The sequence below is a fragment of the Plecotus auritus genome, assembly GCF_963455305.1.
Source record: "Plecotus auritus genome assembly, chromosome: 1".
Taxonomy (NCBI): Eukaryota; Metazoa; Chordata; class Mammalia; order Chiroptera; family Vespertilionidae; genus Plecotus; species Plecotus auritus.
Genome location: NC_137770.1, coordinates 73,191,018 through 73,216,557, shown reverse-complemented (window position 1 = coordinate 73,216,557; position 25,540 = coordinate 73,191,018). Strand labels below are relative to the sequence as shown.

The 25,540-nt window shown below is 56.3% G+C and overlaps 1 protein-coding gene across 2 annotated transcripts; it reads right to left on the bottom strand.

The window, feature by feature from the left end:
• Positions 1-4,435: 4,435 nt before the first annotated feature.
• PLCB2 (phospholipase C beta 2) lies at positions 4,436-24,887 on the bottom strand. 2 transcript variants are annotated; one of them, XM_080659050.1, is made up of 31 exons: positions 24,675-24,887; positions 21,338-21,415; positions 20,706-20,774; positions 20,005-20,145; positions 19,790-19,869; positions 19,654-19,707; positions 19,472-19,547; positions 15,859-15,959; positions 15,539-15,705; positions 15,302-15,448; positions 14,977-15,134; positions 14,634-14,716; positions 14,302-14,386; positions 13,619-13,769; positions 13,354-13,466; positions 13,145-13,241; positions 12,055-12,139; positions 11,809-11,933; positions 11,080-11,234; positions 10,393-10,557; positions 9,686-9,785; positions 9,101-9,205; positions 8,842-8,936; positions 8,632-8,707; positions 7,761-8,031; positions 7,512-7,677; positions 7,321-7,397; positions 7,104-7,199; positions 6,577-6,634; positions 5,864-5,950; positions 4,436-5,501 (listed from the first exon to the last, which is right to left on the bottom strand). In XM_080659050.1, exons 1-31 carry the CDS (start codon positions 24,756-24,758, stop codon positions 5,298-5,300), a joined length of 3,549 nt encoding a protein of 1,182 aa, XP_080515176.1. In that variant the 5' UTR covers positions 24,759-24,887; the 3' UTR covers positions 4,436-5,297. The 2 variants fall into 2 exon arrangements, with proteins under 2 accessions (XP_080515176.1, XP_080515177.1); XM_080659051.1 differs by having other exon boundaries at positions 7,761-7,986.
• Between the last annotated feature and the right edge of the window lie 653 nt (positions 24,888-25,540).

Sequence of the window (25,540 nt, the reverse complement as noted above, 5' to 3'; positions counted from 1 at the left end):
ACGCCGGGGCGCTTGCTCCTTTCTTGGGGGGCTCAGCAGCGCGGGAGCCGCCGCCCACCTGGATACTTGGCTTTGTAGCCTGCGGGGGAGAGGGGAGTCTCTATGGAAATGGCTGCCCTGGAAGCGGGCTGAGCCATCAAGGCAGAAAAGGGCTGGGCGGGGGAGTCCGCCCCTGACCCCCACACCTCCGTGGGCCCCGAGGTGGGGGAGCGGCTCCTCCTCCACGCTCCCCTGGGGCTACAGCGCTGGTTGCGGAGGCTGCTCGCTGTGGGCCACATGCACCAATCCAAAAGTCAGTCATTTCTCCCCGCCCTCTGCCCAGCGGAGTCGCTGCCCTAGGCTCCTTAGAAACTGGTGGCACCTCGGGACCGTCGGGGAAGACCGCGGGTTGCCCCCAGCTGTCCGGGTGGAAGGAAATGGTACCCCATGAGAGCAGAACTGGACCACAAGAGAGCTAGGGTGGCTGCGAAAGGCGGGCTGGGAGTAATTCGGAGGAGGGAGTAGCTGCGCTGTGCGCGGGATGGGGGGCGCTCAGTCTGGCTGGGAACTGCCACTCGAGGTGTCGCAAACCACGCACTCACAATTGTTCCTCCCGCACAGGCTCACTCGGAGTGAGGGTGGGAGGAGAGTGTGCCCGCCAATCTCAGACGTCTGCAACCCCTACAACGTGCCCGCCTGCCAGCTCTCGGCGGCTGAGAAGCAGGCGGGGCGGGCGCCTTAGGATCCCGGAGTGCTGCAGCCACGGTAGCAACTCCCGGGTGCCGCCTCCTCGCCGCTTCAGGACAGGCGCCATCCCGGAAAGAGCAAAGATCAAGGGACACACGCAAGGCTCCCCCAGTTCCCAACTCCCTCTTAAGCATAAAACCACCCCTAGACCACAAGGCTCTGACCTCGTCCACTACCTGACCCCTCTGAATAGAGAGAAGAGAACTCAAGTCAATAGGGGGTCTCTATGGCAATGGCTGCCCTGGAAACCACCGCATCCAGTCTCCCTCTGGTGGGTGCTCTGAGGGGGGCCTTGGAGAGCAGGGCGGGCAGGCCTCCGGTAAGGGGAGTCAGGGCACCTCAGAGCTGAAGGGATGTGGGAGGGTGTGTAGGGTTGGAATGGATTTTTGTAAAATAAGTGAATCTGGTACCAACTACAGAATTTACTGAGATTTTTAGTGAGCCAGGTTTCCAACTGTTTGCAGCGGTGGGAAATACAGAAACAAGTTCAGTTCTGGTTAGAAAAGACCTCCCCTCTCAAGTGGGAAGACAGGACCAAGACCTAAAAAGTGGAGATTATCACCTGAGGGCGGAATACTTCTGTTAAAGACAAAGGAGGTGGTCCTTAGAGGAAAAGGTGGAGTTGTTGGGAAGGGAGGGCTCTGAATCTTCTAAGGATAGCGCTTCCAAGGTGGTTTTCAAGGAAGTGTGGGATGGGATCTGGCTGCTAAGAAACAAGGAAGAAGACATTCCAGACAGTGTTACTGAAGCAAGGGCATGGAGGGAGGAGGGACAGTGTTGGAGGCTGTTTTGAAGGGTTCCTCCCTATGAAAGACAGGAAATTAAGGGAAGAATAAAAGTGTCCTTAGCCTGGGCAGAGCAGTGACAAAAAGCTTTGCAGCAGGAGTTGCCTGGGGAAAGGTATGGGGCAGGCAGAGGATTTGCCTCTAGGAAGAAGACGGTGGTTGGGTGGCAAAGTGGGCACATGGCCCCGCACCCTGAACTTCTTGCTTCTCTCTAGCTCCCAGGCCCCAGGGATGCCCTTGACATGGGGCCCAGTCATGGAGCAGGCGTTCCCAGATCACTCTGTCCTGAGGGAACATGTGTTGTATGCCCGCACACACTGTGAAGCCCCTCTTTTTCCTTTTTGCATTTTTTTCATCCCTCTGCTCAGGGGTCTGCCAGCTTTCTCTCATGGTGTCACAGAAAGGGCACAGCATTCAACATCAGAATTAAGTCCCAGCTTGAAGGCATTTACTAGCAGTGTGGCTCCAGGCCTGCATATCCCCACCTTCAAAATGAAGTTGATGATACTACCCTGCCTGCTTCAAGCAAGGTCTTGCTAGAGTATCAGGAAGAGAGCTGCACAATTACTCAGCATGCAGAAGCTCAGTGCCTCCCTCAGACCCAGGCCCCTCCTGGCTGTCGCTCAGGGCAGGTGCAGACTCTCCCAACCCCATAAGGATGGGGAATGCTCTCCCTCTTTACTCAGACAGTAGAAGAAACACGTTTCTTCCCTTTGTGACTCAATTTCCCCTTTCTCCCCCCTGAGGGAAATTGCTTTCTTCCCTTCTTTCTCTGTTTTCAGGGTCAGGGGAGAGGGCACCTCTGGAATCTGTGTGAGGCAGACCATCCTACACCCAGGCAGTGTTGCCCCCCAGATGGAGAGAAGCAGCAGGAACATGGACTGGGTCCTAAAGAGTCATGGCCCCTCTCCCCTGAGCCTCCCTGAGACAACTCTGTCTTATTTATGTCCCTGTGAAGTGTGGAGGACGGGGACAGTTCCATGGAAGAAGAGGAGCTGAGGCAGGTCCCCTTCAGGGCCTCATCCTGGCCTGTCAGAGAGCCCCGTGCTGGCCGCTCTTTGGTTCCATTTCCCCCAGCTGGCCTTGCCAAGCAGGCCTGACCTGTGTGTGTGTGTGTGTGTGGCGGGGCGGGGGGGCAGAAGGGGAGGGGTGCCAGGTCTCTGGCCTGGAGCCTTTACTCTGACTTCCCTGTGGGCTCAATATGTTCTGAACAGAAAAGAAATAGCAAAGCTGAAAAAAAGGCTGAGACTTTGCTGCAGAGCACAGAGGCACCAAGAGCCCGAATTAGAAGCTGTCGCTTAGGGAGCTGAAGGCTGACAGGAGATAGAGCCGAGGCAGGCAGGGGGCAGGCAGGCACTCCACACTCCCCTCCCCTCCCACCCGCTGATCCTCTCCCTGTGCAGGCCCCAGGCTGGCAAAAGGACTTCCCAGCAGAGGTGGCTCAGGTCTGCAGTCTGTCACTGTCTGCTGCTGCCCGCCCCCCCCCCCCCCCGCAAGGCCTGCTTCTTTCCTCAAGTGTCACCAACCCCCTCACCCTGTCACGTTGCACCAGCTCAGCGGGGTTGGGCCTGGTGGCACGTGGCTGGAAGATTTAGAGAGCTTGCGGGTTGTGGGGGTGCAGGGGCTGGTGAGTCAACAGGGGACTCTGGCAACTGAATCAGCATTGGGATCGAGCAGTGGGTAGGGATCCTTCAAAGGGTGAAACTGAGGCATGACAAGTGGACAGGGAACCTTGCCCCAGCCCCATAGATACACATCAGGAATGGAACCCAGGTGCCCTTCACCTGCCCAGTGCCCGAGGGAGGGCAACTCTTCTCTGCACATCCCCTGATGCCAGAAATTAATTCATCCCTGAGGCCCAGAGACTGGCATTTCCCCAGGGGCACCTTGCCCTTTTCTAAGAGAACAGAGGCAGGGAGGTGGGTACTGGGCCTGGAAGCCTCCAGCATGGTGTGCAGAGGCCTCTCTGGGAGGCAGGATTGCGTTTCCTTCCCCATCCCTGGGCTTCCCAGCTCCACACCAGGGCCCAGAGACTCTGCCAGGCCTGGCTCAGAGGCAGGGGAAACAGCCCCTCCTTTCCCTGCGCAGTCATTGGCACAACAAGGGGGTGATGCCCTGTGGGCTCTATTTGGTGCTGGCTCCGGCTTCTGCCCCATGCCTGGGTCAGTGAGTTCCTCTAGGCCTGGGTGCTACCCTGGGCTGGAGGGCAGATAGGCAGCTGAGTGCCCAGCTGGAGGACTGAAGACAGGGCACTGCCCTTGGCTGTATCAATGAGCAGGCCCTTAGCCTCACCCTGCAGCCAAGGACTGCTGGGATCCCAGAGGGGATGGAGTGGGGCTGGGGGGAGTCCTGTTCATTTTCCAAAGGCACTGGTGCTCACAGCTAATGGCATTTGCTATAACCCTCTGATAAGAAAACAACCTCTTCCCAGAATCAACCCCACCCTGCCTCTCCCAAACCAGTGTCTCCTCCCATTTGGATTTGGGACCATGCCATGGGTGCAGTGAATGGCTGCCCACAAGCCCCTCCACAGCAAGTGCTGGGTGAACCGTAACTACCACAGGGGCCTGAGAAGCTGACCACTGTAAGGTGGCCTGAACGTTGGCAACTTGCAGGAGGGTGGGGGGCACCTCTGCATAGGCTCTTCTGCTCCAGCCCTGAGGGTGGAGACAAGGAAGGGACACATCTGGGTGGGGGTGGAGAAGAGGGGTGACATCATTTTCCAGTGGCTGTGGCAGCAGGGCTGACAGAGGGGAAGCGAATCCTCTTCAAGCTTAGACGCAGGGCCATTCTGCTGGGCTCTGGAGGACACCTTTCCCCCGGGTTCCGCTCCCAAGGGTTTTCCCAGCCTGCTTCAGTTCAGGGCTTTCTCCTCCCCTCCTCCCCATTTCTCAGCGGTAGAACAGAGGCCAGGCTTAGGCGGGAAATAATGGGACAGAGTTCTTTTGTAGGAATAAAAAGGAGAAAAATAAATAAACCTCAAAGTTAGGAGAGAAAACAAATGTGACCTTGTCAGGAAGCCTGGGTTGGAGTACGTGTTAGGAAATATACCCCCCAAGCCTAGGAAAAGGGTGAGCGGGCTCTGGATCGGAACATGCCCAAAAGGCCACCCTTCTCCCCTCACCACCAGCCACGGCCCAGTTGTCTCTGGGGCTGACAGACAGACAGCTGAGGCAGCTTTTTCATGTCAGCCTCCCCACCCACCCCCCACCCCCGCCCACGTCTCAGGAAGCCAGGGAAGGGACCTCAGCCTGGAATCCTAGGGGCATCAGACCTCAGGGAGCAGGCAATGAGGCCAATTCAGGGCAGGCCCCCGATGGGGCCGAGAAGCCTGGGTAAGCTGCCAGCCTTACAGCAGAACAGGTCCTGCTTGAATTACAGGTGCTGAGTGGAGGTTCCAGGAGGCCAGGCCTAACTCTCTAGGTGAGGAAACTGACTCCAGGTGGGTGCCACTAGTTGCACACTAGGAAACGCAGGGTGAGGCCAGAACCCCATTCCCTGCCTCTCAGTCCATATTCTTTTGCCCTCAACAAATAGATGACACTAATTCAAGGAGAAGGAGGAGGAGGAGGAAGTCAGCTTAGAGAGGACCTCTAGGCCTCAGATAAGCCCCTGCCCTGATCCTCTAACCTGGCTGTTGAGGAGACGGCTCCAGAGTCCAAGAGAACCCCAGCTTCCCACAGCCTCAGAGTACTGGGGCTGCTGGGGCCTTTCTTCCTGGGGGGATAGAGCCCATCCAACAGGAGAGGGAATGTCCTTGCAGAATGTCCCAGCTGGATGGGGGCATCAGAGGCAGCTCTCCTGGGTGTCTGCGTTGGCTGTAAGTGAGTCCTGTTCACACAGCTCCTGGGATGTCTCACAGGACCTCTCAGGCTTGTCCTCAGCCTCAGAGGGGAAGTAGGTCCTGAGGCAGGTCCTCAGCGACTCCTTCACCTCAGTCTCCAGGCCCTTCATCCTGGCCTCGTACTCTGCCAGCACCTCCTGCTGCAACTGTGGGGACAGCAAGGACCACCACCCGGATCAGGAGGGGCCACCTGCCCACTCTCCCTCCCTTGGACAATGGAACAAGGAAATACCCAGTCTTTGCAAAGCTCCCAGGAGATGGAGGTGGGAAGTAGGCATAGTGGAGCCCATCAGGGAGCCTCTCAGGAGAGGGGGTGCCAAACAAGCAAAGAGAGCTGCCTGATGTAAAAGGGCTCTAGGGCCCCAATGGAACCGGAGCCTCTGACCCACTGGTGAGGGGTGAGTCCCCGCCTCCTGAACTCCTGACTGGATGCTCCCTGGAGCAGGGGCCCTTTACACCCTGGAGCCGGGCCAACTCTGTTGGGGGCCAGGGTGGTGGTTCCTGTCACCTGCTTCTCCATCTCCCGGATCTGCTCCAGGCAGGCCGCCTGCTTCTCCTCCAGCTTCTCCTGCTGCCTCTCCAGGCTCTCTGTCATCTGGATGGGAGTGAGAGGCAGGCATCAGGGCAGCTCAGACAAGCAATCTGGGTTGGCATCCAGCTGCAATCCCAGTTAACCAGCTATAACACTTAGGGTAAAGTCCTTTGCTTTTTAATTTGTAAAATGAGGATAACAGTACCTGTCTCACTGGATTATGAAGGTTTATATGACACGGTTCATGTGACGCACCTGGTTTAGTGTCTGGCATAAGGTCAGGATTCGGTAGCTGGTAGTTGTGCTACTTCTGCTAATCCCCAGAGGAGCTTTAGGTCCATTCCCAGCAGGCCTTTCCTTTCTTTTTGGACTCCTTGGAGCCTCAGGAAGCACTCCTTGCTCCTGCTCACCCACCCACCCCAATTCCATCCTCCCTGGCTAGCGGGCTCATATCCTTTCCATACAGTGCGACTGACAGAGACAGAAGCCTTTAGGCTAGTACCCCAGTCTCCACAGAAAGACCAGAGCCTCAGGCTGGCCTAGGGGGGTCCCCTTCCCCTGCACTGCCTCCTGCCTTCCCTAGCTGCATGGGCCACTCTGGACAGTATATCTCCTAAGGGCAAAATCTCTCAGGGAGAGCGTGTGCGTGTGCGTGTGTGTGTGTGTGTGTGAAGGACAGTGTTACACACCTGGTTGATGACCTGCACCACCTCTTGGATGTGGGAGTTATTAATCTCTTTCTTCAACCTGTTGGGGTGATCAGAGTTTCACAGAGGGCAGGAGGCCCCTGGGAAGAGCTGGGTGAGATGAAGACTCCTCAGGGTATAGACCAAATAAGGACTATGCAGTAGGGGCAGGAAGCAGCCAGAGGGTGACATGGGGATCCATTGGAAGTCCCGGGGGATCCTCTGAAGGAACTTGCACTGTCCTTCAAGGTGTGCATGGGAAAACCAAGGTGGGAAGCTGCTGTCCCAAGGTTTCACCTCCCTCTTGATTTTCCCTTAAATTCTCCTCTCTGCTCAGTGTTGGCATCTGTGTTTTGCCTAAGGAGGTCACTCTAATCAGCAGTAAGATTAACTTTCAAGAGCCAGGGGACAGGCACATGGCTAGGAAGCGAGTCGGGACCCTCTGTAGGGAGGCCCCTTCCCCCCTGGAGTGGTTCCTGCTCAGCACTGGGCCTGGAGTTGGAGTCCTGGGCCTCTCTTCCAGGGCTCACCTCTCCTGGGCCATCTTGTCAGCGGTGACCTTCATCATGGCCTGGATCCGCTCCAGCCTCTTGGCCTCCAGCTTCTTCTTCATCTCTTTGGTGTCACTGTAGAGAGACAGGCATCAGGGAGATGTTTCGGGGGGAGGAGGGGCTGGGCCAGATGCTTTGTGGGGGCCTGAGCCCCCCTGGGAGTTGGAAGTCAGGCTTGGGAGGGAGGCAGTCATACCTCTCTGAGGTCTCCTTGAGGGTCTTCAGCTCTGCGGCCTGTTTCTCTCTGGCCAGCTCCACCATCTTGGCGATTTGCTGCAGGGAGAGGAAGGATGGGTTTAGCAAACAGGCTTCTCGGGTAGCCCTTTGTTGGGCAGAGGGGGTGGGTTTGGTGGGGTTGTAGCGCTCTCCCCTCCCCCGCCCGGGCACCTCGGCCAAGTGCTGCTCCTTGCGCTTCAGGACGCATTCGCACTGCTCCTCCCGCTGCTGCCGCAGCTCCAGCTCCAGCCGGTCCCTCAGCTCGCGCACGCGTGGGTCCGCACCCTCGGGGCCCTCGCCTGGCGTGGCCCCGGCCGCCTCCTCCCAGGGCTGGGTCCTGCGGAGGCCGCGTGGGAGCAGGTCCTGAGCCCTCGGCCGCCCGCACCCGCGCGGAGGGCAGGCCGCCGCCACTGCCCTTACCTTTTCTTGCGGGAACCCTTACCCGGGCCCAGCCTGCGGGCCCCGCTGCCGCCCCCCGCGCCTGGCGGCCCCAGCTCGGCCAGCTGCGCCGCGCCCCGCTGCAGCGCCTCCTCCCAGCGCCGCGTGCCGCGCCGCTCCAGCTCCCGCAGCTCCTTCTCGTGCCGCCGCTGCAGCTTCACGACGCCTTTCAGTTCCCGCAGCTCCTCCAGACTGGCGGTGCGCGGCTCTGCGGGGAACCCGGTGAGGCGTCCCGCCGCCCGAGAGCCCCCGCCTTTCCCACGAGACCCGAACCTTCCCCAAGCAAGCTGGTCCTCAAGACCCCTCAGCAGGCCTTACCCACAGCCTCGCTCGGCCCCTCCCTGGCCCTGGCCTCGGCCCCGGCCCCAGCTGCTACAAGAGCCACAGGACGGGCTGACAAGGTGTCCTGGGGACCCCGGGCTCAGCTCTGCTCCTCCCCGCCGCCTGGGGGTGCCAGCGTGGGACCCAAGGTGCACTTTCTCAGCGCTGAGGCTTCAGACACGTGTTCCCTTCCCTTGGTGAAAGTCTTAGTCAGGGGTCCTCAAACCGCGGCCCGTCGAGGACATTTATCCGCCCGCCGGGTGCCACTGCCTGTCCTGCTTAGCAGCCTACTCGTCCTGGGCCCGCAGTGCGCATAGGAATTTGTTCATAGTTTGTTTTTTGGTTTTTTTTTAAACTATAGTCCAGCCCTCCAGCGGTCTGAGGGACAGTGAACTGGCCCCTGTTTAAAAAGTTTGAGGACCCCTGGCTCTTAGTTTTGTACTGATCTGCCGCCCCACTGGGCGGTGCCTGTAGATGCAGCCAGAGAAGCCAGGACCCTTGCCGGTAGGTAGGAGGACCCCGCAGTGCATACCTGCTGACCCATTGCTGGTCGGGGCAATTGCCCCGTTCACCTGGCTGGCAAGTGGACTCCCGGGAAAGAAGGGCTTCTGTGTAGGGATAGCAGGTTAGGAAGATGGCTCCAACAGCCCTCTCTCCCCAGCCCTGGACTCTGCCCCTCCCTCATCTTCCCACCGAGGGCAAAGGTGCTGGGGGCCCTGGCGATGGACCCAGCCACACAGACCTCAGGCAGACCTCCCATGGCTTCCTTCAGCTTCACAGACTTCTTATCATGGGCATTGAAGAACTTGATAGGATTGGCGAGGGCCACAGTGAGATCTGGGTGCACAGGGGCATCACAGGCCTGGTATGGAGAGTACCTGGAAGCCCCCGCCCCCCAACCTTCACCTACCCCAGGATACCCTGTCCTGCCCCACTCTGGAGGCTGACTTGAGGAAGGGCGAGTGGAAATGGGCCTCCCAGCACTCTATGGGCCTCCTAACCTGCCCAGGTGTCAGGTACGTAGTCTTTCATCTCCAGGAGGACGAAGAGCGCAGGCATGGTGAGGGGCATGTTGCTCTCACTGCGCAGGCACAGATGGTGGTAGCCTGTGGGTGTGACAGAGGAGCAGTGAGCAGAGCCCATTGCCACCCAGCACTGTATGCCAGCAGCCCAGCACCCAGGCTTCTGGTTTCAAAGTCAGAGAGGCCAGGGTCCAAGTCCTGGCTGTGTGACCTTGGGCAGGTTGCTTTAAATCTCTGAGCCTTTTCTGTCTGCGGTATCTGCCTCATGTGATTAACAGGATTAAGTGAGAATAGAAGCCCTTAAAGCATTTTAAGTGCCCAATAGATGTCAGCTACTTGGGAAATTGCCCCAGTGATTTCAGAAAATGACATTCTGTTAGATGACCGGAGTCCCTTCCTGCAGAGGTGCTATTCCTGCTCCACGCCTAAAGGCTGATGATGTGAAGGGCTTAGGTAAAGTTCAGGGCCACCTCCCTGAAGCTGCCCCACCCTCTGGATGGGCTCCTGATGCTCGCCTTGGTCTCAGACCTGCAGGGGACAGTGAAGAAGGGCCCCTCCCCTTACCAGAATTCAGGGCATTGATGGGGATGATGCGGTGTCCAAGAAACTTGCTGCCTTCCTCCATCACAGCCACCCTGAGGGAGGCCAGCTCAGGCATCAAGATCTGGGGAGAGTTCGGGACAGGACACGCTGGGGAGGAGGGGGTGGCCAAGCTGACCCCCTCCCTAGTTTCGGAAGTCCAGGGCCAGTGTGAGAACATAGCAGGTGTGACCAGATTTGGTGAGGACAGAGGGCACACTCTAGGCCACACACATAGACGTCCTCACAGCTCTTGTCCTGGCTGGTCCACTCAGGGGAGTAGGGCTGGACATGCAGCCACAGCTCTGGGGGTCCTGGTGCAGACAACTGTGACGGCTTTGTCACAAGTATCCAGTGGGGGTAAAAGGCCCCCTTGTAACCCCCTGGGACCTTGCACCCTGGTCTGGGAGTTCATGTTTCTGCCTCTGATCCTAACATGAACACACACATGTTCACACATACACATGTCCACATGTGCACAAATACACACAACCTGCGCACCAAGTATATTTCTATAAACTTGCTTTTTGGACTCTTGAAATTAAGGAGGGCACAAAGTGAGGGGTGGGGAGAGGAGGAGAATCAAGGAACTCCCTCTATGTATTTTCTCTTTTCTATAAGTAGAGGCCAAGAATTAGGGATAGCCCTTACCCTGCCCAGACCCCAGCCCCTGCCCTGCCCTAGCCCTCCACCTTCTCAAACACAAAGGGCTCCTCATTCCAGATGGGATTGATGGAATTGGCAGTGGGGGACAGCTTGGTGCGATAGCGCCTCTTGGGGTCCCCAGGAAGGCCAAACAGCTCCACTTCCACATAGGTGCGCACACTGCGATCTGACAGGAACTGCCCCGAGATTACCTGGAGGTGGGAGCCCATGGGAGACCAGCATCAGCTCCCCCACCCAGCCATTCCCCAGCTTCTCTGGCTGAAGCATCCATCCATTCTTGGGTACTGTGAAGAGTGCCACTCAGCTCTGGCCACTGACCAGAGGCTGTGTGGCTCAAGGTTACAGCTAAGCTCTGGTGACGAGGGTATTTCCAGCATTCAGGAAGAGGTGTGGGCCTCCCCATCTCTCCTCCCAGGCAAAGAAGGAATAGGGCTCTCTCCCAGGGCCTGGGCTCCTACAACCCCACTTTGCCCACTCTTCTCCCCTCCCCCATCCCAGCCTCAGTCCTTCCCCTTGGTTTCCATGGGGACCAAGAGGCAGCCTCCAGGGCTGAGGAGGAGGCAGTTTCCAAGGCAACTTGCTACTGTAGGAGCTGGCTGGGCTGAAGTTTGCAGGATATCAGAGAGGGGGCTGGGAGTGGAGGAGTGGGGCTCCTGTGTCTTTCTCCTCAACACGCCAGCCCTCCCGGCCACTTGTCCACCTCAGGGCCTTGCCTTAATGGAAAGGGTGGTGGCTACCACCACGTCGATGCCATCCACCGAGAATGGGTTGAACTGCTTGTCTGGCCGACGCATGAACTCATGCTTGAGGAGGTAGCCGCTCTGCCCATTGAACTCAAATAGCGCCATGTTCTGCTGCATGGGCAGATCTGGGGGGACAGGGCACTTGTGAGGAAGGCCCGACCTCTATTTCCATGTTCCCAGCCTTCTCCTGGCTTGTGAACGGGGAGATTGAACGACCATGGCATGAGGATTCCTCATGTCAGCTTGGTTTCTTAGGGTGTCTCTTCTCTCAGGAAGGGCCCACAACCTGCAATCATCAGGACCAAAGCCACAACCAGACCTCAGGCTCACAGTGGGAGTGGAGGCCAGTGGAGCAGGTGTTCCCACAGACCCACTCAGAGAGCAGCCAGCACCCGTGCCGGCTCCTGGCATCTTCCCATACACACTCATACGTACAGTCATATAGGCATGAGCTCATGCATTTCTACCCCGAAACACGCACCACCTGCATTCTGACAGGAGCTGCCCAGAGATTCCCTGGAGGTAGGAGCCCGGGCCTGACTCCTCTGGTGCGCATTTATAGACAGGGCCCCAGTCCAAGAAAGGGAGAGGACCTAACAAATACTTGAACATCCGGTCTGTTCTAAAGACCACCCCCCAGGAACGGGGTGAAGGTGGGAAGGGTGAGGGAAGGGGCTTAAGGGCCTGAGAGTACCTCACCCATTGTCTGGAAGTTGAGGGCAACCATCTGGCAGCCAGCATTCCAGAACATCTGGGGCATGTAATTGGAGGAGTCCATGCGGGTGCCCTTGGGGTAAATGCGGCTCATCTGGCGTTTGTTGTAGCTGCTCCAGAGTATAGGAGGCCAGCCTGAGGCTGCACCCGGAGTACCCAACAGCCCCCCTTGGAGCCCTGCCCCATCCCTCCTCCCAACCAGGACCCTGGCTCCTGAGGCCTCAAGGATACTCCACAAACTGCACTGCGGCCTTGGAGAGCAAGTCATAAGCCTTGAGCTCCGTGAAGGAGGAGATGACATAACTTCGGTTCTTCTCTGTGGCGGGAGTAAGAAGAGGGAGGGTCTATGTCAGGCTGAGGTACTCCCTCCAACCTACCCTTCCCTTCGGTGCAGCTGCCTCCAGCACAGAGATGCATCTTGGTCCCCATGAGGCTTGAGGGTTCAGGGAGGGGGTGAACCCGAGGGGCAGGGGGATGTGCAGATCTTCGTGGGTAACTGTGTGCTGGGGGTAAAGGTATGCGCGGTGGGTGTGCACAGGGATGGGAGGTGTCACAGTCCTGGAGGGTGAGGGGTACATGCCTGGTGGGTGCAGAGGATATGGGGAACATGAGAGGATGAGCCCAGAGAGACAGGAACATGCTGTGATGTGCAGGGTCTACACACAAAGGGTGGGTGTGGGGGTGAGAAGTACACACCAAGGGTGGTACACGCCGCGGGGAGCACCGGTAGGGGTGCAGGCTGTGGGTTCAGGGGTGAGGAAACAAGGTTACAGATGTATACACTTTGCACAAGTGTATACAGATAGAGGTGATTGTGTTGGGGACACGCACAGAGGCAGAGAGGAAGGCACCGCGTGCGTGTCCGGGGAAGATAAATAACTGTGCACAAAAAGGGAGGGCTGTAAGGAGTAGGGTGCACTGGCTGGCTGCTCTGTCCCCCCGCCCCCCGCCCCGGAGTTCTTATGCCCTGGGATGGGCTTTCTGGGCTTAGGGGCCACAGAACCTGCAGGAAGCTGCAGGAGCCCCAGGCCAGCCCCACTGAGGTAGCCTGTCGTAAAGGACCGGCCTGCCACTGACATACTCCAGAGCGCTCTGCTTGGTGCCAAACCCCCAGGACTGTGCTGGGAAATGGAGCCACTGCCACTTAAGTCCTTGCCTGACTCCTCCGATGCATATTTATAGACAGGGCCCCAATCCAAGAACGGGGAGGACCCCTTCCTCTTACCCCCGCCCATCAAAGTGTCTGGTGTCAGACACACTTCCTGGGGGCCTCCTGAATCTAGCTGAACCTCCAGCTCACCACCACCCCGTGCGAGCTTACGGGCAGAGAACTCAAAGGAGAGGAACTTGGTGGGCTGGATGTAGTTGACGAGGCTGGACATCTCCTCGTACGCTGACACCTCCAGGCCCGCTGTGCCCTGGGAAGAGAGAGGAGAGTGGAGAGGAGGAGCCCAGAGCCCAGGGACATGGCCCCACTGGACAACTCTCCAGCGCAGATGGTAGAAGGGCCTCTGGGCTGTCTCCACACACCTCATCCGACTGCATCTTCTTCATCTCTTCTTCATCCAGATTTCCCGACTCCTCCTCCTCTTCCTCTCCCACCTCCTCCTCCTCCAGCTCAGCCCCTTCCTCACCAGCCAACACTGCCACACACAACTCCATCAGCTCTGGGGGCGGGGGGCGGCCCCCACACCAGGCTGGCTCTCCAGCACTTTCCCTCCAGGCCCAGCCCCTCTCCCATTCCAGATCCTCCCTCACACCCACCACTACCCCCACTCCTCCGGGGCTGACTCACCTGTGTCCCCGCCCACAGGGGCACTGGGTGGGCAGCTGCCCTCAGCCTCTCCACTGGGGGATGCTGGGCCTGAAAACTGGTTCTTCTTGTTCTTAATGAGGATCTTGCCACGGAGATCCTCAGGGCTGGGCAAGGGGCTGCCTGGTTTCAGCTGTGGGAGAGGAGAGAGTATCAGCACCCTCTCCTCACCTTCAGGGTGCAGCCTCAGTTCCTTCACACTGAGCACTGCTCCACCTGCCCTGCCTCCTTCTGCAGCCTGGCCTCTCACCACTGCCCCGGGTGCTAAACTGCTGCCTGGCCCAACTCTCCCCTGCTCCTCAGACATGTTCTCTCTCACCTCTTCTGTCTGCCTAGCATGCCTTTCCCTACTCTCACCAACACAAACCCAGCATCACTCGTAGGTTTTAGCTTAGCCATCACCTTCTCCAGGAGGCCTTTCCTGATCCCCAAGACCAGTTAAGGACTCCCCAGGTACTCCCAGAGCAGCCCCACTGTTGTCATGGCCAGGTTCCTTGTCTTTCTCCCCATCAGACGGTAAGCAGTCTGAGGGCTGGGACTGCACCTTTGCCACTAGCACCCCCCCAAAGCCCAGCACAGTGCCTGACATGTGATTAACCTGGCCCCCACCATGCCCCTGGTCCCCAGCTCCCAGCCCCAGGTGTCCCACAGAGAAGTCCACTTGCCGGAAACTTTTCCAGGGGCTCGGTGAGCAGCATGTCACCAAACATCACCCGGCAGTACTCAGCCATCTTGGCCTGTTGGCGGGGCCTGCAGGGGGCAGAAGTGGGGAAGGTTCAGCAGCACCACCCTCCTCTTGGCCATCCTTCTGGGCCCCTGATCTGGGTCATCAAGAGCACAAGAGGTCGGGCAGGCAGGGACACAGGCAGGAGGGCCTGGGGTCTCGAGGAAATTGTGTGGAGGGCATGGGCAGAGGCCGGGATAGTTGGGGGAGGGCAGCACAGGCGGAAGATGGGGACAGAGTAGAGAATGAGGCTGAATGGGCCTGGATACTCACGAGTCCACATGGTTTTCAAATGACAGTATAACAGGATAGGGGGAGGTCTTAAAGGCACTTTCTGCAATCGCTTCAATTGCTTCCTAAAAGAGAGAGGACTCGTTGGATCGAGGTCCGTGCTCCAGGCTTTCCCTCCCCAAGCGGCACCCTTCCCTCTCCCCAGTTTTCACACACACGTAGAACCGGAGAGCCACTGTTGGCCCCCTGTCTCTTCTGATCTCCTCTAGTCCCCATGCTGGTCTGAGGCCCCCAGCCATTCCTCCTGCTTCATGCCCCCCACACCCAGAAAGCTTGGGGACCAGGGCCCTTCCCAAGTCTCCAGCCTCCACACTCCGAGTCTCACCTTGAAGTAGATGTCTGTGGTCATGGTGAAGCCATGGGTGATAATGGGCTCCTCATCGGGGAGCTTCCCCTTCCAGCAGTCCAGCTCCACACAGCGGCAGCCAGCCAGCAGTACCTGGCGGTACATCTCCGCAGAGGAGAGGCCCGAGAACTGGCCAGCTGAGGCAGAGCAAGGCGGGGCAGGGGCTTCACTCAAGGGCTCTCCCCCACCCCACTCCAGCATGGTCTGTACTGTTGGCAGCCCATGGGTAACCCTGCGAGGAATTCAGGGAACAGGAGCAGCCCCCATAAAAGGAGAAGTCAGTAGTGAGGAGGCTAGGGCCCACCTGTCAGGTAGGTGTTGTGCGAGGAGTTGATAAAGTAATGATTGAGTGGCTGGGTCATGTCGTGGTGAATCAGCAGCTTGTCCTGGACCAGCACGCTGTTCTCCGGCCCACAGAGAAACCACACCATGCCCTGGGGTGACAGCTGGCCTGGGGAGCAGGGGATAACTATCAGGGCCACAGCCCAGGTGTCAGAGCAGGACAAGCCCACAGGGGCTGAGGGCTTCCATTGGGCCTCACCCCGCTGTATGTTGATGCCACTGGGCTCATACTTGTCGATGAGGCCCTGCACTTGGTCAGGCCGCGCTGGCGGGAACAGTAATGTGTTGAGGCGAGGGTCCCTCTGTTTCTGGTTGATGAATTTGGTCAAGTGTTCCTTGGTCATGTAGGGTTTGGCCTTGGCATGGCTGCAGGCCAAAGAGAAGAGCACAGTCTCCATCCTCTAGGCTGGGGAGCTCAGACAATCCCTCTGTCCAGCAAAGCTTCCTAATTGTCAGCATAGCAGGTAGGAATTTTAGCCACACCCTTTCCCCATGCCCAGCCCAAACCAAGAAGCTCACTGGGAAGTGAAGATCTCGTCTATTTCTGGCCGAGGGCAGAGGTTCATGAGGAAACTCTTGTAGACAGATTGTGGGAAGTCCTCAGGATTGATGGCGTCATTCTGGGGAGACAGTCACCTGATCACGTCTGCCCCACCTTCTCAGCGCTAAGAACCACAAACTAGGCCCAGCCCTGCACTAGGGGCCTGATCCAAAGGAGGGCTCAGGCAGACAGAGGGGCATTGAGGACATGCTGTGCCCCACTTTTCTTTTTTCTTTTCTAACTTAAATTCTTTATTGTTTAAAGTATTACATGAGTCTCCTTTTTCCCCTATTAACCTCTCCCCGGCTGCCCCCACCCCCCAGCACATGCCCGCAACCCCCCACCCCACCTCCCTGTCTGTGTCCATTGGTTATGCTCATATGCATGCATACAAGTCCTTTGGTTGATCTCTTACTCCTCCCAGCCCCCCACCCCACCTTCCCTCATAGGTTGGACAATCTGTTTGATGCTTCTATGACTCTTGTTCTATTTTTGTTCATCAGTTTATGTTGTTCATTATATTCCACAAATGAGTGAGATCATGTGATATTTATCTTTCTCTGACTGGCTTATTTCACTTAGCATAATGCTGTCCAGTTCCATCCATGTTGTTGCAAATGGCAATAATTCCTTCTTTTTTTACAGCAGCGTAGCATTCCATTGTGTAGATGTACCACAGTTTTCTAATCCACTCATCTGCTGATGGGCACTTAGGCTGATTCCAAATCTTAGCTATGGTGAATTGTGAGCACCCACTTTTCAAGGCCCTGGATGCTGAGCAAAGAGCATGCTTAGCTGGTTTGCTTTGCCCCTGAATTTGGACACTGGCTGGTCTCTTGGCTGGGGCAGGATTAGAACTAAGAATGACCAGAATGAGGAGGGGGAAAGGTCAGAAGTAAGTGGTGCTGCTTGCCAGAGTAGTGGGCTAGGTGTGTTTTTTTTAAGCGGAGAACAAATTTTCAAAAAGAAGCAATTTGAATATAAAGAATACAGCTAACAACAGAGCCCCAAAATGCATAATGTAAAAACTGACAGGACTGGCTGGCATGGCTCAGTAGTTGAGCATCGACCTATGAACCAGGAGGTTACAGTTTGATTCCTGGTCGCGGCACATGCCCAGGTTATGGGCTCGATCCCAAGTGGGCGGGGGGCGTGCGGGAAGCGGCCAATCAATGATTCTCTCTCATCATTGATGTTTCTATCTCTCGCTCCCTCTACCTTACTCTCTGAAATCAATAAAAATATTCTAAAACAAAAATAAATAAAAACTGATAGAATTAAAGGGAAAAATAGACAAGTCAACAATAAATAGTTGAAGACACCAAAAAGCACAAGAACAAGAACAAGAAAAGATAAATTGGACTTCATGAAAATTAAGAACTTTTGTGCTTTGAAGGACACCATCAAAAAGGTGAAAAGACAAGCCACCGAATGGGAGAAAATACAGGGTGGGGCAAAAGTAGGTTTACAGTTGTGAGTGCACTAATGTTTATTCTTATATTCTTTTTTTTTAATTTCTTTATTGATTATGGTATTACATGTGTGTCCTTATTCCCCCATTACCCCCAACCGCCCCCCCCCCCCCGCATTCATGCCCTTATCCCCCTGTTGTCTGTGTCCATTGATTAGGCTTATATGCATGCATATAAGTCCTTTGGTTGATCTCTCCCCCTTACCACCACCCTCCCCTACCTTCCCTGTCTTATATTCTTATTTATTAATTCTTTGATTATTTTCCATAAGAACAACCATGACCTACTTTTGCCCCACCCTGTATTTGCAAATCAGATATCCATGAAGCAACAGCTCAGCAGTAAAAAAGCAAATAACCTAATTGAAAGATGGGCAATAGATTTGAATAGATAATTCTTCAAAGAAGATATTCAAACAACTAATAAACACATGGACAGATGCTCAATACCATTAGTCAGGAAAATGCAAATCAAAACCACAGTGAGATATCATTTCACTCCTACTAGGATGACTAAAATTAAAGAAAAAAGAAGTTAAGTGTTGGTGAGGATGTGGAGAAATTGGAACCCTCGTACAATGCTGGTGGGACTGTAAAATGGTGTGGTCACTTTGGAAAACAGTTGGCAGTTCCTCAAAATGTTAATTAGAGTTACCATATGATCTAATAATTCTGCTGCTAGGTATATATATATACCCAAGAGAATTGCAAACATATATCCGAACAAACATGTGTACATGAGTGTTCATAGCAACTTTACTCATAATAGCCAAAAAGTGGAAACTATCCAAATGTTCATCAATTGATGCATAGATAAGCAAAATGTGATATATCCATACAATGGACTGTTATTCGGCCATGGAGAGGAATGAAGTATTGATACATGCTACAACATGGATGAACCTTGGAAACATGCTAAGTGAATAAAGCCTGACATCAAAGATCACATATTGTATGATTCCATTTACACGAAATGTCCAAAATCAGCAAATCTATAGAAATAAAAACAGAAAGTAGACTGAAAGTGCCAGCCAGGGATTCTGTGCCTTTGCATCCCATCCCAGAAACACCCATCCTACGTCCTCCAGGATCACACTGGAAGGCCAACATTAGTTTGGCGCAGGAGAGCTAGAACAGATTTCCCGAAGATTGGACCTTGGACCCATCAGCTTCAAGCAAAGATGGGCCAGTGGCCCCTACTGGGACACAAGCAGAGCTGACAAATCAGGACTTAGCCAAGGTGGAGCTCAGGAGGCAGGAAGAAAGGACAGTGGGTGTGTACTGACCGCAGCTTGCCCTGCTGGCTGTAGGGCCCTCAGCAGGAGCCCATTCCCACCCCAAGCTTGCATGCCCTGGGGCTGATTGCACCCAGGGGTCACCAGCTCCATAAAGCTGTGACTGTGGGGGAAGTATCCTCTTGAGATCCCTGGGGACAAGTGATCAGTGAGGTCTTAGTTTAGTTACAATGTTCCAAATTCTTAGCAGGAGAAAAGACTCCATGGGGTGCGTGTGGTGCCCTGTGCAAAGGCATGGCCAAGCGGGGAGAGGGGGCTGAGACCCACTCCCTCCACCAGGCATGAACCCTGGCTCAGCCCTGCATCTGCCCATAATATACCTTATGGGTGTATTACATAATATACCTGCACACAACTTGTAATTAAAATTACTTAACTAAAAAGAAGGGGAAAAACATTTTTCTGTGTTGAACTAAAGCCTGTGTCCTGGCAGCTTACGCCCTTGATTCTGTGCCCCTCCCACACCCTGCAGAACTAGTCCCTGCCTGCACCTTTCACATCCCTGCAGTCCACCTCCTGACCCCGCTGGCTCCTCCAGCTGAAAACATTCATCTCCACTCCCATCCCACCCCTGACCCCACCGCCACCAGGGGGAGGAGACCCACCTGCTCAGAACCTGAAGCATCTCGCCCCCCTTGCCTGGTTCTGCCTTTGTGTATCAGAACCAGTGGTTCTAGGGCTAGCTGGCTTTGGGGCTGTTTGCTGGGACTGTGCTGTCATTCTTACCCTCTCCAACCCCCACCAGGCCTGGCCTAGTTGCCTCCTGGTCAGAGCCAGCTCAGGTGACAAGGAGAATAATGGGGTGGGGAGGAGGGAGACACTCACTTTGCCTTTGGGGAGGTGGCAGGCACTGAGAGCAGCTTCTACCCTCTTTCGGTCAGCAGGAAACATCTGGAAAAAACTAAAGGAGCAGAGGAAGGCGTGAGACGAAGAGAGGAGTCATGCCTGGAGAGGGAGGGCTGTGGAAAGCTGGGTGGAAGTGTGGGGAGGAGACAGGGCAGACTCACTTCTTCACAGGAATCTTCCCTTCAGGGTTGAGCTGCATTTTGAGCTTCACCAGGCTGGTGGGCAGAAAGCAGCCTGTCAGGCCCTGGGCTGGCACACTCAGCCCCACACTCTAAGGCCAGGCAGGCAGGCACTTACATCTTGTCCAGGAAGGTGGTGCGGGGGGCGTTGGCTGTCAGCGGGTGCTTCACCAGAGCCAGTATGTCCTCAGCCCAGTCCTGCCGGACCCCAGAGCACAGCAGTCAGGCCCCTGACCTCACAGGTGTCCACGCCACCCCACGGCCCAGGTCTGTCTCTCCGGAAGTCCAGGCTATGCCAGGTGCCAAGCCCCAGGCCCGGCGACCCCAGTGCACCTTGCCCACATTCTCCTTGTAGGAGACGAAGTTGTGGAAGGTGAGGTCCACCATGTCCGGGCCAGACACCACAGTGAGTGTCTTCAGCAGGAAGTTGTTGTCAGGAAAGTCCAAGTTGAAGACCTCCCGGAGCTTCTGGCTCTGCAGCAAAGGTGACATGGTTAGGGTAGTCCCTGCCCACAGTGGCGCTGCTGTCCCTTCCCCTCAGCCACTGGGGTAGAATCACATTCCCATCTTAGGAGCCACAGGCCTCAGCATCTTCCTATCCCCGACTTCAGGGCCTGTGGCCGGGAGGGAGAAACCCACCAGAGAGATGAACCAAGGCCCTGGGGTCTGGGAGTCCTGCGTATTTTGTTTGCCATTTTTTCATTTGAATCTAGATTCTTAGCTCCCTGTCTCAGGGAATCCTGCTCTCCCAATCCCTTCCTCCAATCTTCCTATGAGCATTAAGCAAATATAGGCAAACCAGTCAGGGAGTTGAGGGGGGGGGTGGGCGTTGGGAGCCACACCTCCCAGACAGCCTGGGTGATTCAGGGGCAAGGGCTGGCCTCAAGACAGGAGCAACCATGCCCCTTGCTCGGCTCAGGGGGAGGCCCGGTTGCCCAGCCCAGGGACCTCTCCTCACTCCCCAGGGCTCCTGCCCCAGCCCCGCGGAGCTGGTGACAATGCCGAGCGTGCACGCTGCTATTGGGCCCACCTACCTTGGGAATCTTGGCAAACTTCCCAAAGCGGGTGTCCCGGATGCTGGTGATATCCAGAAACTCCATCTCCTGGGGGACCCCAGGGGGGAAAAGGAGAGATGTAGACATAGAGCAGGGAGGAGGGAGCTTCCACACCCCTTCACATCCCGACCAACCTCCCTCTCTAGATGCTAAGACTGTGTGGGGCTGCCCTTCTGTCCATTCCTTCCCTGGCCACTCGAGTTACTCAGGAACCAGTAGCCTGCGGTCTCGCCTCCACCACCCTGGACTCTCCTCAGGTTCTCCCTCCCTTCTTTCTGCCTGGGTGCTGAGGCCCTTCTCTGATCGCTCTGAGCCCTCAAGTTCACCTGGGACCACAGGCAGAAAATCTGCCTTCAGTAGCAGCGTTTCCCCTTCTCTCTCTCTCTTTCCATGCTAAGGCTGAGCATCTAGGCTGAAGGCAGCCATGGTTGGAGTGACTGCACCCTCCCTCCCAAAGCAAACAGCCCCTGCTCACAGGAGATCCCCCAGAGCCACCTGGCCAGATCGTTCTACACTCCCAGCATGCACCTCCAGCTCCGCATTGCCACGAGGCTGCTTTGACTCCATGGAATAGCAGGAGCTCAGGGCCATGCTAGGAGGGGCTGCCTCACCTTACTCTGATATGTCCAGTATAAATAATAGCCCTTGGGGTCCACACGAAGGATAACCGGGGAGGCTAATGTTGTTTCCTGTGGAGAGAAAGAGTCAGCGCCCTGCTCTGAGACTTCAGGCCACGCTTCCCTGGCGCACACCAGGGGTTCGGAGCTCACCATCTCCCTAGGAGGTGGCTGTCCCAGGGATCTGCGGGCATTTCCCCCATCCTGCGGAGCTAAAGGCTGGGCATAAGCCTCAAAAGCTCTGTGCCACAGGAGGGAAGGGGTAGAGGATTGGAGGAGGTATTTCTGGGAGAAGAGAGGGTTTCCCCTCTAAGCTCCAAAGAGAGGTTCTCCCTCTAGACCCCAAACAGGGTCTTGGCCCCCACCTCATCCTTGTAAGGGCCACAGCTCAGTCAAAGATGCAGAATATCTCTCCTGAGAGTCCATACCACCTCCAGGTTGCTCAACAGTGAGAGCTGAGAACCCCACTCCCGCACCTGCATCCAAGGCCCTACACAATCCGGCTATAACCTAGCTTCCCACACGCCCAGCCTTCCCCTCCATGAACTGCTCCTCCATCCATCCATGCCCCATAGATACCAAGTGCGTTCTCACCTCCAACCCTCCCTACCTGAAACACCATTATGGACCAGCAGAAGCCTCATGTCTTCAGAAAAGCCTTTCCTAAAACAGTCTGGGGCTTATCCTCCGACCTAGAAACCCATCCAGGAAATCCCCAGGGGCTCAGACTCTCAGGAAATAAGCCCGTACTAGACCATGAGCCCGGTGCCCCAGGTTTGCTAAAAGAGTGACTGAATGATGAATGAACTCACTTCTAAATTCCTGTTCAGTTCACGGAGCACACAGGCTACCTTTGATTGTATGATTTGTATGCGTATATAACAAGATATTAAAGTTGAAGCTTCCTACAAAACATGGTAGTTCCTGCACACCAAAGCAAGTCAAGTGCAGCATTTACAAAGGAAAGAGTCAAAAAAAAAAAAAAAGGTTCTCAGATCTGGGGTGCTTAATGGACTGGAGAAAGAGAACTCTTTGTGAGGAGGCTAATTTTGGAGAAAGCTGTGTTGTGAGCTCCATTCCCTTCCTTCCCCAAGGGAGGATTGGGGTGCCTGACCCCTCACTTTAAGCCTAGTGAGGGGTTTAACTGCACTTGGAGAGATTTTGTCACCCCTGCTGTTGTGGGACATAACTGACTGTGGTCTGACTCCTGCCCAGGAAACAGTTGGTGGCAGACCGGCTGACTGCTGGAGGCAGAGAGACTCTGGTGTGTGAGATGAGCCGGCCCCCCGGAGTCTGTTGGGACAACGCACACGTGCACACTTGCTGGGGTCCAGCGTGGGCCTGTGGGAGAGCGGGGCTGAGTCCAAAGCTATGGGAAACTGACGGCGGTCACTGGATTCGGAGGGGCTGAAGAAGCCATTGCAAGTGGCCTGAAATACAGATAGCAGGAGGGCCCTGAGCAAGAGAACCCCAGTTCAGGGTGGAGAGGTCTCCTGAGAATCCTCAAAAATGTGCACCATCGAAAGAATAAGCTCAGAGAGCACGAGCCAGTTGATGATGATGCCTGTTCAATGAAGCCCTTTGATACCCCTTTCTCATCTCCCTCCCTGCACCTCCAAGTGGGACTTGGAGGAGGAGCAGGAAACCCTACCAGAGGCCTGCAGCCCGCCTAAAACCACTCCTAGCGGGAGGAGGGCAGAAGATGTCATTCTACATAAAGGTTGGAGTTCTTCATGATAACTGTTTCTGAAATAAGACTTGGCTTTGTGAGGGAAAGTGACCACAGAGTTGTGTTCCCCGAGAGCAAATGGATTGTCTGTGGCTGCCTGAGTGTCCTTCCACGGGCCGGAGGAGTGCTTCTCCCAACAAATGCCTTGTAAAGGGGCATGGGAGACAAAATGCAGTTGGGAGTGGATTACATCCTGTACATTGTGCTTATTCAACATGGCACGACATACCCAAGTCACCTGCCACCTGGGCTGAATAGTCTGAGAGCAGAGCCCTGGCTCACAGGTCCATGTGCCCTGTGGCTGGGCGTGGGCGGTTCCTGCTGTGGAAATTGGGATTGAGGGCCCTGCAGTGCCCTACCTTGGGGAGAGGAGGGGAGCAGCCAAGTACCCAGGTGCTGGCTTGCAAAGAAGGCCACAAAGCATGCCCCCACTCCTAATGACCCTCTGCCCAGTCAGGTTACGCACACTTCCCAGAGGAACTGAGAGAGGCCACTTCACTTTTCATTCTGAGCCACTTCCCTCATTCCACAGGCTCCTGGGACATGCCACCGCCATGCCACATCTACCACACACCCCTAGGGAAGCAGAAAGCATCTGCCATGGCCTCCTCCCCATAGTCATGGCAACCAGATTGCTCAGCCCAGCCCAGCCCTGAAAGGCCGAGAGCCCAGGCTACCTTAACTCACAGACCCAGAGCCCCCTCATCCCACCTGTGAGGAGGACTAGCCAGCCCGAAGGACCCTCTCTTCCACCCCCTACACCCTTCCCCAGCCTTCACTTCCCTTCCTGGGACCAGCCCCACTGACTCTCACACAGGGCCAGCCCAGCAGCCTCCCCTCCCTGAAGAAGGGTCCCCATACCGCTCTCCTCACCTACCCCAGAGAATCCCTGGCCCCTGGGGTCTGGGAGGACCAGAGGCTGGGAGCAGGCCCCAGTTTAGGAAGGAGCAGACACAGTGGAGACACACTACAGGGCAAAGCAGTGCCTTCCCCCTTCCCCTGCAGACAGGCAGGCGGCAGGGAGCCGGATGAGCAGCCCGCAGAAGCAGAAGTCAATCCGTTCCTTCCGGGGCCCCTGGGACTTGGGGTGCAGGGTCCTTTAGTGGCTGCCCCACAGCCACTTTTGGGAGAGCAGGGCTTCCTTGGGATAGAGACAAGGACAGGGACAGGGACAGGGGCGGGTGGGGAGGGGCGAACAATCCTAATGGGCAAGAGTGGGGCATCTGTGCTGGGAGCAGGCCCTGGTTCACCGCTGCTTCTGGCCCTGCCTCTGCTCTGGGGCACCTTCCTCCCACTAAGCCGGGACCAGGAGCAGCACACCCTGGGGGCGATGGGGAAAGACCCACCCGGACCCAGAGAAACGTCCTCCCAGCTTCCCACATCCAGACACAGAGCCTTAGCCCCGCAGCCCAGGAACATATGTTTGGGGCACACACCCTCACCCCCAGGTTTGTTTATCCAGGCAGTTGTGTCAGCTGCCTGGCCAAGCCACACAGGCGCCTGAGTCCTGACAGACATAAACCTACCCACCACCCTGGCAAAGCATCTCGCAGCCCAGCCTGCTACCCGTGTCCCAGCGGCCCACAGCCCTGCCCCACTCACATCGTCCCATTTGATGAAGCGCTCCCCATGGCTCAGATAGGCCTTCACTTGGGGGGGCAGCAGGACAGGGTTGAGCAGAGACATGGTGCCAAGTGTTCCTCTTTGGCGAAGCTGGACAGGCAGAGGCCGGCAGGAGGAGGGCCAAGCTGGGCTCACATGGCACCCGCCCTGAGCTGGTCCGGAAGTCTGGGTGCTCCTAAGCCCACGGTGGCCGTGGCGGGGTGCAGAGCTGAGTGCTTCGGACAGAGGTCCCGCTGCCTTTTAAATCAGCCTTCTCCTGCCTGCCTGCAGTGGGGGGCTGTGGTTACTGCTCCTGCCCTGAGAGGCCAGCTCCCCTCCTCGAAGCCTCCGCCCTCACCCTGTGCCTCAGCACTTCCTGCTCACAGCTTCCTTCTCACTGCTGTTCAGGATGCAGGTCAGGAGGTCTGGTCTGCTTGGAGCTGGGGCCTCCCGGTCCCAGAGTTAGTCCTACTCCCCTCCATGCGGCGGGGGGACTAGAGAAGGGATAATATGGGGCCAGCTGCAGATACTGTTGCCCAGGCAAGGACTGAGGGGAGGAAGCAAGCAGGTGACCAGGGAAGGGACTTCCACAGAGATGGGGTTCCTAGAGCCTGAGAAGCTGGGACCACCCTGGAAGTGGGAGTTGAGGGTGGGGCAGGGCCCAGCTGGGACTGAGCATTTTTGAATAAGCAAAGTTTGCTGACTACCCAGCTCCTCTTTCTCAACGCTTCCTCCCCATGAAAATGAGGTGCAAGTGAGGCAATCACACACCTCACCCCCCACACATGACTCTCCCCTCTTGGACCTCTAGGCCTGGCTGACACCTGGAAGCCTCGCTGACCAGCCACCCTCACACACAGACAGTT